Consider the following 16,064-nt stretch of genomic DNA (forward strand, 5'->3'; position numbering starts at 1 on the left):
AGTTCATAGTAATAGGAGCACTAGACCTGGATCAGGAAGACCTCATCTTCCCAGGTTCAAGTCTAGGCTCAGACATTTACCAGTTGTGTGACCCCAGGCAAGTCACAAAAGCATTGTTTGTCTCAATTTCCTCAGATGTAAAATGAGAATAATAATAAGCTCCTCCCTCTGAAAGTTGTTGCTGTAAGGGATCTAATAAATTTCCCAAATGTTCCTTTATACCCTAGTGCTTAAGGCAATGTATGTGGACCGGTGAGAAATTTTTATGTTAGCGATATTTTCCCTTTTGGAGATATAATAACATCACACCAGAAGTTTTGCCAAGTGCCTTACATGTTTTTCATCTGATCTTCATATCAATCCTGGGAAGTAATTGCTATTATTATCATCCTCATTTTATAGATGAGGAAATAGAGGCAAACAGAGGTAAAGTGACTTGTCCAAAGTCATAGAGCTAACACATATCTGAGGCAGGGTTTGAACTCAAGTCTTCCTAACTCTAAGGTCAACCCTTTATCCACTGGGTTACCACAATATCCTCTGTAGAAAGTAAAATTATCACCAGCATCAAAATCTTCTCCCAGAATAAATTATACATGGCTCAAATAGATTTATTATATGTGGCAACATTTTTTGGCATGAATATAGGCTTAAATTTCACTATTTTGTTCCAACATTTTCCTAGCTATTCTTTATTTCTGAGTATTTCATTCTCCCAGCCCCTCCCAACTAACATTTATGGATTCCATCAATATATATCAAGTCCAAGAATTTCTTTTGGCCAAATTAGTTTGAGAAAAGACCACACATGATGCTTCCCTCAGGAAGAGAAGGGGGAAGGCAAGGACTAGGGATCAGGGTGGTGAAGCCTGGGGAAGGAGGAGGCCACATCTCCCTGGATGATTTTATTGTTTTGCCTTTAGGCCAGTCTGGTTCCAAACCACAGACACAGGTTCTTGAGCCAATGAAGATAAAGGAAGGGACTGGAAAAAATGGTTTCAAAGTCCCTCCTAGCTCTGTCATCCTGCTCTATACTCTGATATTCTATGTTCTAAGAAACTCTCGAAACTCTGACATTTTGTTTTCTAAGACCTTTTCCAGCTTTGATATCCCTGTTCTATGCTCTGACATTCTGTGTTCCAAAACCTCTCCAAATTCTGACATTATGTGTTCTAAGATCTCTCCAAGTTTTGACACCCCTGTTCTATATTCTGACATTCTGTTCTTGTGCTTTGATTTTCTGTATTCTAAAACACCACCAAATTCTAGTATTCTATAAGACACATCTTAGATGAATAGACATTGGGAAGATACCCTTCTCTTTTGCCTGACAAATGATGTCCACTCCAGGAAAGGATAATTATTTGCACACATACACACACACATATGCATGAGTACATAGGTATAGTGGAACTAATGGATTCAAAAACACCCACAGAGACCCCAATGCAGGGAGGAATATTAAGAGGCACACACACACCTGCAAATGTTTCTATGAGCATCCCTACTTAGATATACATTTAGAGACATTGCTCAGAGATACTTCCAAGCATCGACACTCTCTGCTCTTCCATTCTATATTCTAAGACCTTTCCCAGAGGAGAGACACATGGAGAGATATGAGAAGCACAGAGCCAACATATCCCTCCAACAGATACCACATACACCAATTATATGTATACACATGACCAGATTTGAATCAGGAATTCCGCATCTGGGACAGATTCCATTGAATAGGAAATCGGGGAGGGAGCAGGTGAGAAGTGGTATCAGAGGCAGACCCTGGGAGGGTCAGATAGGCCTTGGGTAATGTCACACACTGCACACCTCTCCCATTGCCCTGACCTTCACTGACCTAGGATACTACTTCCTCTCCCTTTCTAAAGGTACATCTTCTTCTCCAATCTCTTTTGAGGTTTAGGTAGGTAGAGGACAGGCAGTCCTCTCTGGACCTCTGTGGGGAGAAATGTCAAGCCACATCTAGGGAATTATTGTACCCCTCATCATAAACATATTAAATATATAAATATATATATACACACACATTTATGTATGAGTATGACATGTATATAGGATGTAATTATTATGTGTGTATATGATATATATGCAAAGTGCACATATAACACACATTACAACTATTTATATATGATAACTGTATGGGACATATATTTAATGTGATGCACAATATATATTTATATGTGGCACATATAACATATATGACATGTGACATGTTTTATATAAGTGATATATTTGTGTATCTCTCTCTTGGTTTCTGCGTGACTCTCTGTCTCTGCATCTCTCTCTGCATCTGTCTCTCTGTCTCTTTTTCTCCTGGACTTCCCTGGCTAAGATTGTGCTCATGATCCAGAGATATATTTCTCATCAAAATTTACCTCATCAAAAGCTGATTTCTGGGGGCAGCTAGGTGGCATAGTGGATAGAGCACCAGCTCTGGAGTCAGGAGGACCTGAATTCAAATCCAGCCTCAGACAATAATTGCGTAGCTTGGGGGGCAGCTAGGTGATGTAATGGATAAAGCACTGGCCCTGGAGTCAGGAGTACCTGGGTTCAGATCCGGTCTCAGACACTTAGTAATTACCTAGCTGTATGGCCTTGGGCAAGCCATTTAACCCCATTGCCTTGCAAATAAACCTAAAAAAATAATAATAATTGCCTAGCTTGGGCAAGTCACTTAACACCATTGCCTTAAATAAATAAAATAAAGATGATTGCTTTAACTTTGGTACTCAAGCTTCTGCCAAACCCTCAGTAGACTTTGCTCTTCTGATTGGAGGGTTGGGGAGAGGAGGGAAAAAACCCCTCCAAAAGACTTCATATAAAGAGGACTCAGAAATCCAGCAAACCCTTCGTGTCCCATTGGTATTCCTCTCCACCATCATCATACCCCTGTGCTGGATACATTCTACCTCCCTCACTTTCTAGATCCCCTTTGGTGTTTTGTCTTCCCTCATTAGATTATAATCTTCTTGGGAGCAAGAGCAGTCTCTTTTTTTTTTTCTTATTTGTATTCTCAGTACTAGGAATAGTGCAGACACATCATAGGTACTTAAGAAATGCTTGTTGCATTACATTGCATTCTTGAAAATGTTTTCTTATGTTCCCCTGAACAACATGACCTCGTCTGCACTCCTGGGCATGTCTAAGAATGCAAGCTTAGTGACTCTAGCTTCACTGGGAGAAGTAATGATTTCCCAAAAGGCTGAGGCTGACTTCAGAAGAAAAGCCTGAGCCAAACTGAGGGCAGATAAGCATCCAGATAATTTACAGCTTCTCCAAGAATAGACAGGCAGAGTGATGCCCAGAAAATGCCAGTCTGAGATGGCCTTTTGGTGCCAGCTTCAAGCTCCCAGTCATGACCAACAGGTCCTGTTCCTGACACTCTCCATCTGATTAGGAGTCAACATGGTTTGAATGGGGTTCTCTGAGTGTTGGGACTAGCACAGAGGGGTAGTTCAGGGGGTTAGGTAAAGTGCCAGGCCTGGGGTAGCAAAATTGGCAGCTGCCTAAAATGCAACAAGACAGCTTTTCAAATTCCTTTTTTTATATATGCACATGGTTTTATTTATGACAGGAGGTTGTAAGACAGGCAGGACACAAATAATAACTCACATTTATATATCATTTTCAAGTTTGTAAAGTACTTTTGCATATATGTCTGCAGTGTTTCTCACAAATTTTGTTTGTATCAAGGTATGATATTTTTTACTGTGAGGAAGAGCAGAGTTGGAAGATTTTTCATGGAATTCCAAGTGTATATTACACACATTTCCTAGAGTACTGTTGTATTCATTTGAGATCACAAGTGTTAAGTTCCCTACAATTTACAGAACACTGGGTTGTCCCCCCATAACTGGAATGCTCTCCCTCTTCATCTCTATCTCCTGACTTTCCTGGCTTTCTTCAAGTCCCAGTTGAAATCCCACTTTTATTTAAAGGAAGACTTCCTTCTGTTATCTCCAATTTATCCTGTCTATAGCTAGTTTTTACAGAGTTGTTAGCATGTTGTCTTCTCTCTGAGTATTTCATTCTCTATTAGACTGTGAACTCCTTGAGAGCTGGGGATGTCTTTTGCCTTTTCTTCGTATTCCCAGTTTAGCTAAATGTTTATTCACTTCTGATGTGACTTCTTCTTCCATAAAAGGGAAAACTGAGGATCATGGTTTAAAAGCAAGTATGGAAAGCAGGGGGAATAATCCACTGACATACAGAGAAATGTGTCACATTTATGTTTCTTCCAACATACCAAAAAAACAGTTTCATGCTTACATGCTGATCAGTGGCCCTGCTAAATAAGAAAGTGAAAGACCCAAATCTCCCCTTGTCCTTCAAAAACCCAGATTAGATTCTACTATCCCTACTAGTTATCATCTATAACTTCCCCCCCTTTTAGTCAAACTCCCTGAAAAAGCCATCTACACACAGTCCTTCTACTTTTTGTCCTTTCACTCTTCTCATATTGTCTAAAATATGATTCTAATCTTATTATTCAATAGAAATTATGCTTTTTAAAGTTAAGAAATGATCTCTTAATCACTAAATTTTCTCAACCCATTGTTGGCCACCCTTTCTTCCTGAAAACTCTGAGTGTTTATGACATTGCTCTCTCTTTGGTCCCCTACCTATTTACTTTCCTCGACTGGATCATCATCCAAGTTACATCCAACAACAGTGTATGTATCCCAAGGAATTATCTTGGTCCCTCTTCTCTCTACACTCTCTCATTTAGTAACTTGAACAGTTATCATGTTTGAAATATATCCTGCCCTAGCCATGTTTCTGAGCTCCAGTTCCACCTGTTGGACATGTCTAATTGGATGAACCCTCTCAAACAGCATATTCAAATAGAGTTTTACAGTCATCCCTTTTTCTAACTTCCCCATTATTTTTGAAGCCACCATCATCCTTTGAGTCATTCAAGTTCATAACTTCACTATCATCCTTTACTCTTCACTCTTTCACTCCACCCAATTTGTTGCTAAATCTTATCATTTCTATTGCCACAAAATCTCTTGCCTAAATTTCCTTCCTTTCACCCACACAGCCATCATTATTATAGTTTAGACACTCATCCCTACTCCCTTGAATTATTATAATAACCTTTTATTTGGTTTCCCTTCTTCCAATCTATCTCCTCTCTAATCCACCCCTTTGCTCAGCTGCAAATATGATTTTCCTAAAATATAGGTCTGACCTTATCATCTTTCTTATTTGATAAACTCTTAACTTCTAGGATTTGATATTTAAAGCTCTTCACAGCATAGACCCTACTTACCTTTAGTATCTTCTTACATTTTATTATTTAGTCATGACCCCATTTAGGGTTTTCTAGGCAAAGATACTGAAATATTGCCATTTCCTTCTTCAGCTCATTTTATAGAAGAAGAAATTGAAGCAAACAGGGTTAAGTGGCTTGTCCAGAGTCACATAGTATAGGATTTGAACTCAGCTTTTCCTGTCTGTCAGCCCCATGCTCTATCCACTGTGTATCCTGGCTACTTTCATTTTAGCCAAGAGTAACTGAGAAGCTAGTGCTATATGGTGACAATATATTTTCTGGTTGACTTTGGAGCTAGAAAGGCTGATGAAACAGCAAGAACAGAGTTTGAAAAAAAAAGGATTGTTATGTTCCTCCTTTGGATTTGTTGACATTTTTTCTTTCACGGTAACTTCCATAATATTAAATACTTATTTCCTTTCTTTTCTTTCTTCCCCAGTGTTCCATGTATTGTTTTGAAACTGGTGAGGATTACTATGAGGCTCCAGGTGGGGAGGGGGGGAAGGGCAGTGGATTCATCTGTTTTTATCTCCTCACCTGGTTACTATGTATTCCTGAGACCATGGTTCCTGTTTCTGCTGTTTACTTCTGACCTGGGGAGCTTCAAAAGAAGGGAAGAACCATAAGAAGTCCCCTCAGGTTCTGGAGTGGGTAGCAGAGGCCACGGTAGCTGACAACGTCAGTAACTAAATCTGATGAACAATCAGCTTTGAGATGTGACCTGCTCGACCTATCCCAGTAAAAGACTAACTATTGGCAGATGAGACTTTGTATCTTGGAAGGAGCTAGCCTAACTGTATAAGATTCTTGCTCATAAATGACACTATATTCTCCCAGGTATACCTGTTACAAGATATCCACTTCTGGTAGATTCTGGGATGGCTATACATTAAAAGACAGGGCTAGTTCTTCCCTGGGGCCAGAAAAATTTCAGAATCTTGGGGTGGAAAAATTAGCCAGGGTGTGCTTGGAATAATGTGGGATTTCTATCTCAGTCTCACTGTTGGGTTGTCACATAGGTTACTTCTCAAGCTTAGGTCTTCACCAAACTCAGTTACTGCTGTTACCAGATTATTTTGTCTCTGCCACGACTTCCATTACTGAGAGACCTTTTTATAACTCCTTCAAACTTTTGAAGCTCACAAGGTCATAATTTGGTCTCTCATTCAGTTAAAATCAGAAATAAGTAAATAGACAAGAAATAGGCACCATGAAACAAATGGTGAGGAGATGAGACAGTTGGAAACTCCTACCCTTCTATCTTCTGGAGTTCTTTAATAAGAGCAAAGTGACTGATCATTTCAAAAAGTTGAGGAAATGATAAGGGGAACCACTATTCTGGATTTGATTCTGATTAATAAGGAAGAACTATTGACTTAAGTAGAAACAGCTAAAACCTTAAAAGGAAATGACCACCTCCATCTGAGAATTGTACATGAATTCCACCAAATTTGGGAAGAGTGGAGAATTAGGAAAAAAGATAAGTAGGATCTCATGGCTTAAGATTCTATAGGGAATATTGACCCAAGAGAGATAGGATGCTCTCAACAATAAAATTCTACCTAGATAAATTATTTTGATAAGGAAGAAAAAGAGGAATTTTCAAGAGACATTGATGGAGATCAAATAACTTATTAACAGTTCAAATAACAACATCAGTTCAAAACTGATGAAGATAAGTTCAAATAACTTAAATTTTTTAAAGGCATGGACACAAGATAGGAACAATGTAATATCAAATGGTAATTTCAGGGGAAGAAAAGGACAACTGGGTGACACAAAAGGACAGAGGCAAACAAGGTTAAATGACTTGGCCAGGGTCATAAAGCTAGTAAATAGTTACGTTCAGATCTTTCTGAATCTAGGTCTGACACTATTCACTGAGTCACCTAGTCACTCTGATGAAATAGGAGGTGACTTTTTATAAACAAGCCTGGGGGTCAAAAGGAACTTCAAAGCAGAGATAGCTTGTTGTTCAGGGTAACAGTAATGATAGATGATGGAGAAAAAGCTGAACTACACAATTCCTGTTTTTCTTCTTTTTTTTTTCTATGAGAATGCTCTGTTGAAAGAAAAATAAAAATGGTCAAGAATTTGAAACCCAAGATAAGAGAACATGGCAAATAAGCACCTAAGTCCTCTCAATGAGTTTGAATACCTAGTCTCAAACAAACTTACATTCCTCGGTCCTGAGATAATTTGTAGATTTGATTGCCAAACCACTATATGTGAGATCTGAAAACACTCAGAGAATGAATTGGGTGCCACAAGACTAGAGACAGGAAAATATTGTCCAGATTGTTAAAAAAAAAAAGAAGAAGAAGAAAACTATAGACTCTTTAAATTTGTAGTGAGCTTGACTTGAATTGACTTATTTTTTAAAGAAGTTTCTAAGAACTTAGGAAAGGAAGTTGTGATCACTAAATATGCACCACTCTGCTACACTAATACTAACTTTGTATACACCTGCTCTTCTAATTGATCTGTATGTATATATGGGAGAGTGTACCTTATATTTATGGGATAGGGGAATATTTTGCTACTGCTCACAATTTTATGTTTGTTTCTTTGTTGTTCAGTCATGTCCGCCTCATCATGATCCCATTTGAGGTTTTCTTGGCAAAGATACTAGAATGGTTTGCAATTTCCTTCTCCAGTTTATCTTCCAGATGAGGAAACTGAGGCAAACAGGATTAAGTAACTTGCCTAGAGTCAAACAGCTAATGAGTCTGGCACTAAATTTGAACTCATGAATCTTATAGATTCCAAGTCCATTGTTTTATCCACTGTAACACTCAGCTGCTCATTCTCACCATATCTTCTCAATAGTGAACTTTGGTTTGAGCTAATTGTATCTACTGGCAGATAGAAAAGCAGTCACAGCTTAGCTTTAAGGATATAGATCTAATGAATAAATTGAACCTGGGCTAGTATTCCCATAGGGCCAACTAGGTGGCACAGTAGCTAGAGAACCTCATGACTGAGAACTCATTCATATTCCTGAGTTCAAATCTGACCTTAGACACCTACTAGTTGTGTGACCCTGTGCAAATCACTTCACCCTATTTGCCTCTATTTCTCGTGGTCTGCCATGCCTTTCCAGTATCTATACCAAGAAAAACCCCAAAAAGGATCACAGAGAATCTGACACGACTAAGTAACATGCATTCCCCTAGGAGAGCCAACTTGTGGGTGTGAATTGGGGAAGGTAGCTCAGAGGAGTACTTTATTAGCTTTGGTAGATGAAGGGAAATATAATTTTTTTTGTTTAGTTTACCTAGATTTCAGCAAGACATTTGCTAAAAGGCTCTCATTATATCTTTGTGGACAAGATGGAGAGATGTGGGCAAATTGGCATTAAAATTAATTAGATTTAGAATCGGTAAAATGACTAGACCCCCCCCCCCAAATTACAAGAAATTGTTGACTCAGGGGATCTATGACAGTGTCTTCAAGTATTTATTTGAAGGACTGTCACAGAGAAATTAAGTGTGGAGGAGGGGTTAAGATCAGTTAGGTGCCAGGGGTTAGAACAAGGAGTAAGAAATAGGTGTAAAGAGTTCAATTTAGACTCAATGTCAGGAAAACAATTAGAGCTACCCAAAGTTTTCCTCATAATCAAGTTGAAACTGAGTTACCACTTATCAGACTAAACCATAAATAAAAGTAATCCCCACTATAACAACGTATTTCACATGCTTTAACTCTATGGAGTCATTAGGTGGCACAGTGGTTAGAATGCTGGGCCTGGAGGCAGGAAGACTCATCTTCTTGAGTTCATATCTGACCTCAGATATTTACTAGCTATGTGACCCCCTGGACAAGTCAATGAATATTGTCTGCCTCAGTTTCCTTATCATTAAAATGAGCTAGAAAAGAAAATGGCAAACCACTCCAGTATTTTTTGACAAGAAAACTCTAAATGGGATCACAGATAAACACAACTGAAAAATAACTGAAGAACAATACTCTGTAGTGAAGTATTACAGGATTCTACCCTTGGCCTTGTACTTATATTTTTATTAATGAATTGGGTAAAAGCATAGCATAGTTAATGCAGGTGACAAGAAACAGAACCAGAATTCAAACCCAGGACTCCCAATTCCTTTTGTTAATCCCTAATGGAATATGGCTGCTCTTTTCCTTTGGGGAATTTGTCTTCCATTTTTTCCCTAGGATTGGTCTTCACCTTGATCTCAAGTAGCTTAATCGGATTAATCTCTTTCTGCTCCCAGAGCACACACTTTCCTCACTACCTTTAAAATTTTAAATTCTCTGCTCCTGTTCAAGAAGCAAACACAAGTTGAGGCAGATGGGCCCTTAGAATGAAGTTGAAAAAATAAATCCTCTCTTTTTTTTGCATACATGAAAGACTAAAGGTATAGAATATTTCATGTACTATCAGATACAGATGATATAATGGTTGTTTTTTTGGTGAGCTGCTTTTGGGAAGAGGGAGAGCTGTGTCTTTCCTTTTTTTTTATTCTTTATGTCATTCTGCTTCTGTGAAAAACAGGGGCATTTTTGTGGCAGGGCAACCCTGTGTATCTTGTTTCATATTTGGAGGGACATATTACTATTGATTGACTAAGATAATGCTGAGCATAATATTGTGTATCTTTAGAAGATTTTGTGTATGTGTGTGTGTGTGTGTGTGTGTGTGTGTGTGTGTGTGTGAGAGAGAGAGAGAGAGAGAGAGAGAGAGAGAAAGACAGTCAGACTGACAAGAGAATTGAATGCTAGATTAAGTGTGATTGAAAGACATTCATTAGGGGGCAGCTAGGTGGCGCAGTGGACAGAGCACTGGTCCTGGAGTCAGGAAAACCTGAGTTCAAATGTGACCTCAGACACTTAATAGTTACCTAGTTACACAAGAAGTCACAGATTCAGATTTTTAAAGCATATACACTTATATTGGCCATATATAGTGTAACTGTGACCTTGGGCAAGTCACTTAACCCCATTGCCTTAAATAAAAATAAAATTAAAGAAAGAAAGACATATATTAGAATTGATTTCATCATGTTCTTGATCTCCAGGGAGACTTTGGGGAGTGGACCGCTCCTTCATCTTTCTCTTGGTTTGAACTGAGATCTTATCAATCTCAGCTAAAGATTTCATTCACTTTTGTACATTCTCTGATATATTCTAATCTGTAGAATGTCTCTGTGTTTTCTATTTACTATTTTGCTTAGATAAATGGATTAACATTCCTTCTATTTATGATGACCCTTTGCATAACCATTGTTTGGTGAGAAGGGGCAAATATAAGTTAAAGGTTGTCCTTTCCCTATCAAGAGTGATCAGGGAAGCAAATTTTGTTCTGATCCTCCTGTACCTCTATGTTGGGGGCAGATAGTTACATCTAGTCTGATATCCCTCTTGGAGATTGAAGGCCAGATTTCCCAGTTTTGGAGATCCTGAACCTTAACTGCTCCCCTGACCCTCCCCTCCATTTACATTGTTGAAAGGATCAGGACAACCTTTCTCCTATTCCCCATAAAAGAGGAAGGTAATAATTTCCCTTGAAGACCAGGTGGGCTTTAATCAGATTTCAGAATGCACCTATTAATAAGCCATGTCTACATATTTAGTCAAACTCCACTTCCATGTATCTTACATTTGTTGGTAGGGGAAAAGAGAAGGATATATTTGAGGGGAAAATGATAGTATAAAAACAAGATATCAATACAATAAATTAAGTGGAAGGGTTAAAAGGAATCTCACCTTCATCCCAGCCACATCTATCCGTGTCCTCACCTGGAACTGAGCCCCAACCTGAATCACCTTAGGGATACAGTACAGCAACATATTGTTGAACTGATGAAGAAAAGAACATATGGTCACCTTTAAAATAATAATGGTCAATGTGAATATTACACTTGAAAGGTTTACATCCATTGTCTCATTTGAGCCTCGCAACAGCCCCATATGTGGCTAATGTAAGTGTATAAGCTTTAAAAATCTGAATCTGTGACTTCTAGTGAAGAAACTTCTAGTTCAGAAATTCCTTCTTCAAATCAGGTCCTACAAATGCTTTGAAATTTATTGGTTTAAAGAATTAGGGGTGGAGAGTGGTTCCTGACTCCAAAGTTGGCTATCTAGACACTAAAGTCCACTGTCTCTGGGTGCTGCTAGGTGGCACAGTAGATAGAGCAACAGCCTTGGATTCAGGAGGATGGGAGTTCAAATCTGGCTTCAGACACTTGTCACTTAACTAGCTGTGCAACCTTGGGCAAGGTCATCACTTAATACTGATTGCCTTATATCCAGGGCCATCTTCAGTTGTCCTTATCCATATCTGGCCACTGTATCCAGATGGTTCTGGAGAAGGAGCCCTCACTCAAGGAGGGTTCAAGAAGGAGCCCAGCATCACCTCACTCAAATCCAATTCATGTGCTTGTCATGGCATCACCCCTGATGTCATGATCTTCAAAAATGAAGGACAAAACACTCTTAGTGCAGCTAGTAATAATCCCCCTTTACACATGAGGGCCACTAGGTGGCGCCATGGTGCAGTGTGCTGGGACTGGTGGTAGGAAGACTCATCATCTGGAGTTCAAATCCAGTTTCAGACATTTACTATCTGTGTGACGCTGGATAAGTCACTTTACCCTGTTTGCCTTTAGTTTCCTCATCTGTAAAATGAGGCAGAGAAGGAAAAGGCAAACCACTCCAGTATCTTTGCCCCCCCAAAAAATAACCAAAACACAAATGAAAAATGACTCAGCTCACTCAGCCCTCTACAGATAAGGAAAATGAAGCCCAGAGAATTTAAGTGACTTATCCAAGAATTCATGCTGAATAGTAGTAATCATGATAACTGTCATTTATGTATCACTTTAAGATTTACAAAGCATTTTACCTATTATTTCTTGTGATCCTCATCACAACCATAGGAAAGAGGTAAGTATTATTATTATCATCCCCATTTCACAGATGAAGAAACTGAGGCAAGGAAGCTGTTAAATGATTTGCCCAGAGTTACCCAGTAGGTATTTGAAGCAGGATTCAAACTCAGGTCTCCATGTCTCCATCCACTTTGTCACTTAGTTTGCTCAGTAAGTGACGGAGCCATGAACTCACACCCAGGTTAAATTAAAATCAGTGCTCATTCTCTGTAGACTGCAACTTGTCCAAGTCTACTCTGCTAGAATTCAATGGATCCATGCCCCTGATCTCCTAATCACATGTTCTCAGTAAAGGGGAATATGCTGTGGGGATGGCCATGTCTCCTGTGGTTTACTTGATGAGGAGGATAGCATTTACTCAAATGGCATCTCCATATCCTGCTTTCCAATCACAACAGTCATAGGAGTCTTTGAACTTCATGATTCAAGACCCCTTTCAATAGTAGACAGACAGCCTCCAAGATCAAGTGTGATGAAGCACCAGAGAGCTAAGAATTCTGCTAATTCTTTTTCCCTGAGGTCATATGATTAAGCCCAGATGCAGAATCAGGGTCTGGTGGTCAATGGGTTTTTCCAATTCTTCTACAGAGTAACAGAATTGGAAGGAACTTCAGAGTTCACCTAATCTAAGTTGGAGTTGGATCAGATAGATTTCCAAGATCCAGTTGTTAAATCTTCAGTGTAAGCATTTACACCTCTGAAATTAGCAAAGTTACAAATCAGGGTTTGAGTTATTATTCTATATAATCCGTAGAATTTAAGAAAGTTTAATCCATAGAGCTTTTAAAAATCTTGGACTTAATGATGGAGAAAATATCAATAATGCAGATTGTATCTTTCATATTTTTTTCTTGAAGGGTTGGTTGTTAAATATTCTCTAGCAAACCCCTGTCCTAGCAAAGATATTATAGCAGGAATATGGGACTTGGAGTCAGATAGATCTTTGCTAGTCCCATATCCTATAGCCTTACTCTTTTGAGCCCTTCTCCCTTACCAAGAACAAGTAGCGATCCATGGTACTGCTATGTCTGAAAGAGATCTTCTGAATGGGACCTTCCTGGAGCAATTCATTGGAGGGATCCACAATATCATCCTCAAGGCCCAGACGCTGGTACACATCCCACAGATTCTGCAGACGCTCCTAGAGAGGGAGAGAAAGAAGGAGAAAACCCTACACAGGAAGGACATGAAGTATATCCAACCCATTTTGTAGCCCTTGCTTCTTAGGGAGAACCTGGATCATAGTGGACCAGAACTCTCTGACTTTTAGAACTGTGAACCCCTGAAAAATGCCATTTTATTTGAAAAGCAAGCTTTTGGCAAAAAGACATAGCTCTAGTTTGGGAAAATTTTCCTCTAGGGAGATAGCATATATCACAAGATTTAAGAAAATATTACCTTTTCCATAATTTCTCATAGGCTGTCACCATAATGGGGATGTATTCCCTCCTCATCTTCACCTCTGAGCTAAGGTCAAGTAGGACCTTACACATGAGGACTTTCTTTCTTTCTTTCTTTCTTTTTTTGAGGGTTTAGTTTTAAATTCTAATTTTTTTTCAATGAACGAAAACTAATTTTCTCTCCCTCTTCCCCCACCATGAGAAAAAAATAGAAAAACAAAACCATTGCAACAAATATACATAGTCAAACAAAACTAACTCCTGCATGATCATATATATATGTATATGCATATAAATATATATGTGTGTGTGTGTGTGTGTGTGTGTGTGTGTGTGTATTTATATATATAATTCACTCCAAAGTAAATTAGGGATGAGGAAGACCAGGAACAAGGGGGCAGGTAAAGTACAGGAATGTTGAGGTTTTTAGGAAGCAAAAGGGCCTTAGAGGGAAGATTAGAAGGAATTAGAAACTTAAGGAATTGAGATCCCAGGATAACTGCTCCCACCCTGCTGAGAGCTGAGGGGTCCTAGCTCACCATCTCAGTGATGGCTGCATTAGAATGCTGAGCAGCAGAGAAGATCATATCCAGAGCTTCTGAAAGAAAGAGTTGTAAAGTTATAAAAAAGGATGGATGGAAGAGTATTATTGTTATTATCATCTCCATTTCACAGATGAAGAAACTGAGACAAGGAAGTTGATAAGTGATTTGCCCAGAGTAACCCAGTAGATATTTGAAGAAGGATTCAAGCTCAGGTCTTTCTGCCTCTGAGTCCTGGAATACTAAGACTTGTGAGAAGGGAGGCAGTTCTGAATTCTGAAAGAGGCTTTTAGAATAACAACAACAAAAAAGCAGGTCAGGGTCAGTTCCTAAGGTGGGAGGCTAATGTCTGGAAGGATACCTATCTTTTTTTCCCCCAGTTAACTCCTAATTCCCAACTTGAGGGACTCCCATTAGAGACAAAGCCATGGACAAAACAGTTGAGGATATTACCAAGGATATAACAGGGTTAATATTACCAAGGATTCCCAGTGGTGGGGGAGAGTCATTCAGTTTAATTATCATTTATTAATCACCTATTATGTGCCTTGGTTTAGGACAATTTCAGATTCATTCTTTAGGGTTTGATTAGCTTTATATGCTTTTCTTCTCTTCTAGTTCGTGTAGGTTTGTTGTAGGGGCTTGATTCCATTTGATGAAACATTAACAAAACATTGAAATAAATAAGACAAAACTTCTAGCATATGTAGGGGAATAAAATATGAATATAACTATAGAATAAGGTACATAATGTAGGATATGGAATAGTCCTAGGAGAGTCAAATGGGGGCTTAGGATAGGAAACAAGGCCATGTGAATATTGAAGAAATAACTGTTCATAGCTGCCCCCCCCACCCAGTCCCAGTCTTACTCTGAGCATCCGCCTGGTCCGGGGCATCAGGAGGCAGCTTCTGAACATATTCCTTCAGTAGCAGCTCATAACGAGGAATCCTTTGCACTGGCTCCAGCATGTGATGTTGCAGGGTGAGGTTGCCAGAGGCTTCGCTATTCTTTGGGGTAAGAAGGGAAACAAGGCAGGTAGAAGTGGAGAAAGGGTTAGACTGCTATTTAGCCTAGATGGGGCAGATTTTCAGGCCAGGGGCTGAACCCAGAAGGGATACAGAATGGGGTAGTGGGAAGATTCAGGAGACCTGGATTCTAGCCTCAGCTCTCCCATGACGGTGCCCTCTCTGTATCTCAATTTTCTCCTCTGTGAAGGAAGGATTTGGACCACATTGAATCTGACTGGAGATATCCATAGTCTAGGAGAGTAGAGACAGGTGTGGGAGTCTGATAGATGAGTATGTGCTATCCCCATTCACCTGAAAGGGAGAGGTAGGAGATGAGGACAGTAGAGCAAGGGTCATCCTGATGGAGATTCTTAGTTGATGTGGTGGCATGTATAGAAGGGGCTAAGGAGCTGTTATTTTCCTTAGACCTCAATTTTTCAAATGATGAGTGGGAAGGATGAGAGTCTTTTCTCTCTTCATTTGAGATGTGGAATGGCCTCTCTCTGTCTTCTCCCCTTCCCTTCTGGGGCCTCCTCCCACACCTGCCCTGGCATTTAAAAATTCAGGCTCTCCACCTGGATTCGAGTGATGACCTCTTGGAAGGGCGGGCACTTCTCTGTCCATACAACCAACAGCTCTGCTGCCCGCTCAAAGTTCTTCACATATTCACTGTACATCTTCAGAAAGGGTGCCAGTTTCTGGATCACATCACCAATGCGGGGGATGGCAGCCCTGTGGACATCATAGTTCAGTCTTTTGCTCATTCCAAGAACCTCATCCCTTATCTTCAGACCTTTGAACCAATAGAGTCTAGACTTTGTGATGCAGTGGGAAGGCACTAATTGGACTCATAATTAAGACTTGGATTCGAATCTCATCCTGATACTTAATTGTTTTTTAACTCT

The 16,064-nt window shown here is 39.5% G+C and overlaps 1 protein-coding gene and 1 long non-coding RNA gene across 4 annotated transcripts in view; one reads left to right on the forward strand and one right to left on the reverse strand.

The window, feature by feature from the left end:
- Window positions 1–16,064, reverse strand: part of FGD2 (FYVE, RhoGEF and PH domain containing 2) — a 52,837-nt gene that overhangs the window by 14,554 nt on the left and 22,219 nt on the right. For all 3 annotated transcript variants that reach the window (XM_074236390.1, XM_074236389.1, XM_074236388.1), the window contains 5 exons: window positions 15,735–15,891; window positions 15,021–15,159; window positions 14,147–14,205; window positions 13,202–13,348; window positions 11,024–11,116 (listed from right to left, as the gene is read on the reverse strand). In XM_074236390.1, coding sequence (XP_074092491.1) covers window positions 11,024–11,116; window positions 13,202–13,348; window positions 14,147–14,205; window positions 15,021–15,159; window positions 15,735–15,891 — 595 coding nt within the window. The remainder of the gene's footprint in view (window positions 1–11,023; window positions 11,117–13,201; window positions 13,349–14,146; window positions 14,206–15,020; window positions 15,160–15,734; window positions 15,892–16,064) is intronic.
- LOC141523312 (uncharacterized) overlaps window positions 1–16,064 on the forward strand; it is a 47,633-nt gene that overhangs the window by 8,808 nt on the left and 22,761 nt on the right. The gene's annotated exons all lie outside the window — the stretch shown is intronic.

The sequence above is a fragment of the Macrotis lagotis genome, chromosome 5 (assembly GCF_037893015.1).
Source record: "Macrotis lagotis isolate mMagLag1 chromosome 5, bilby.v1.9.chrom.fasta, whole genome shotgun sequence".
Lineage (NCBI taxonomy): Eukaryota > Metazoa > Chordata > Mammalia > Peramelemorphia > Peramelidae > Macrotis > Macrotis lagotis.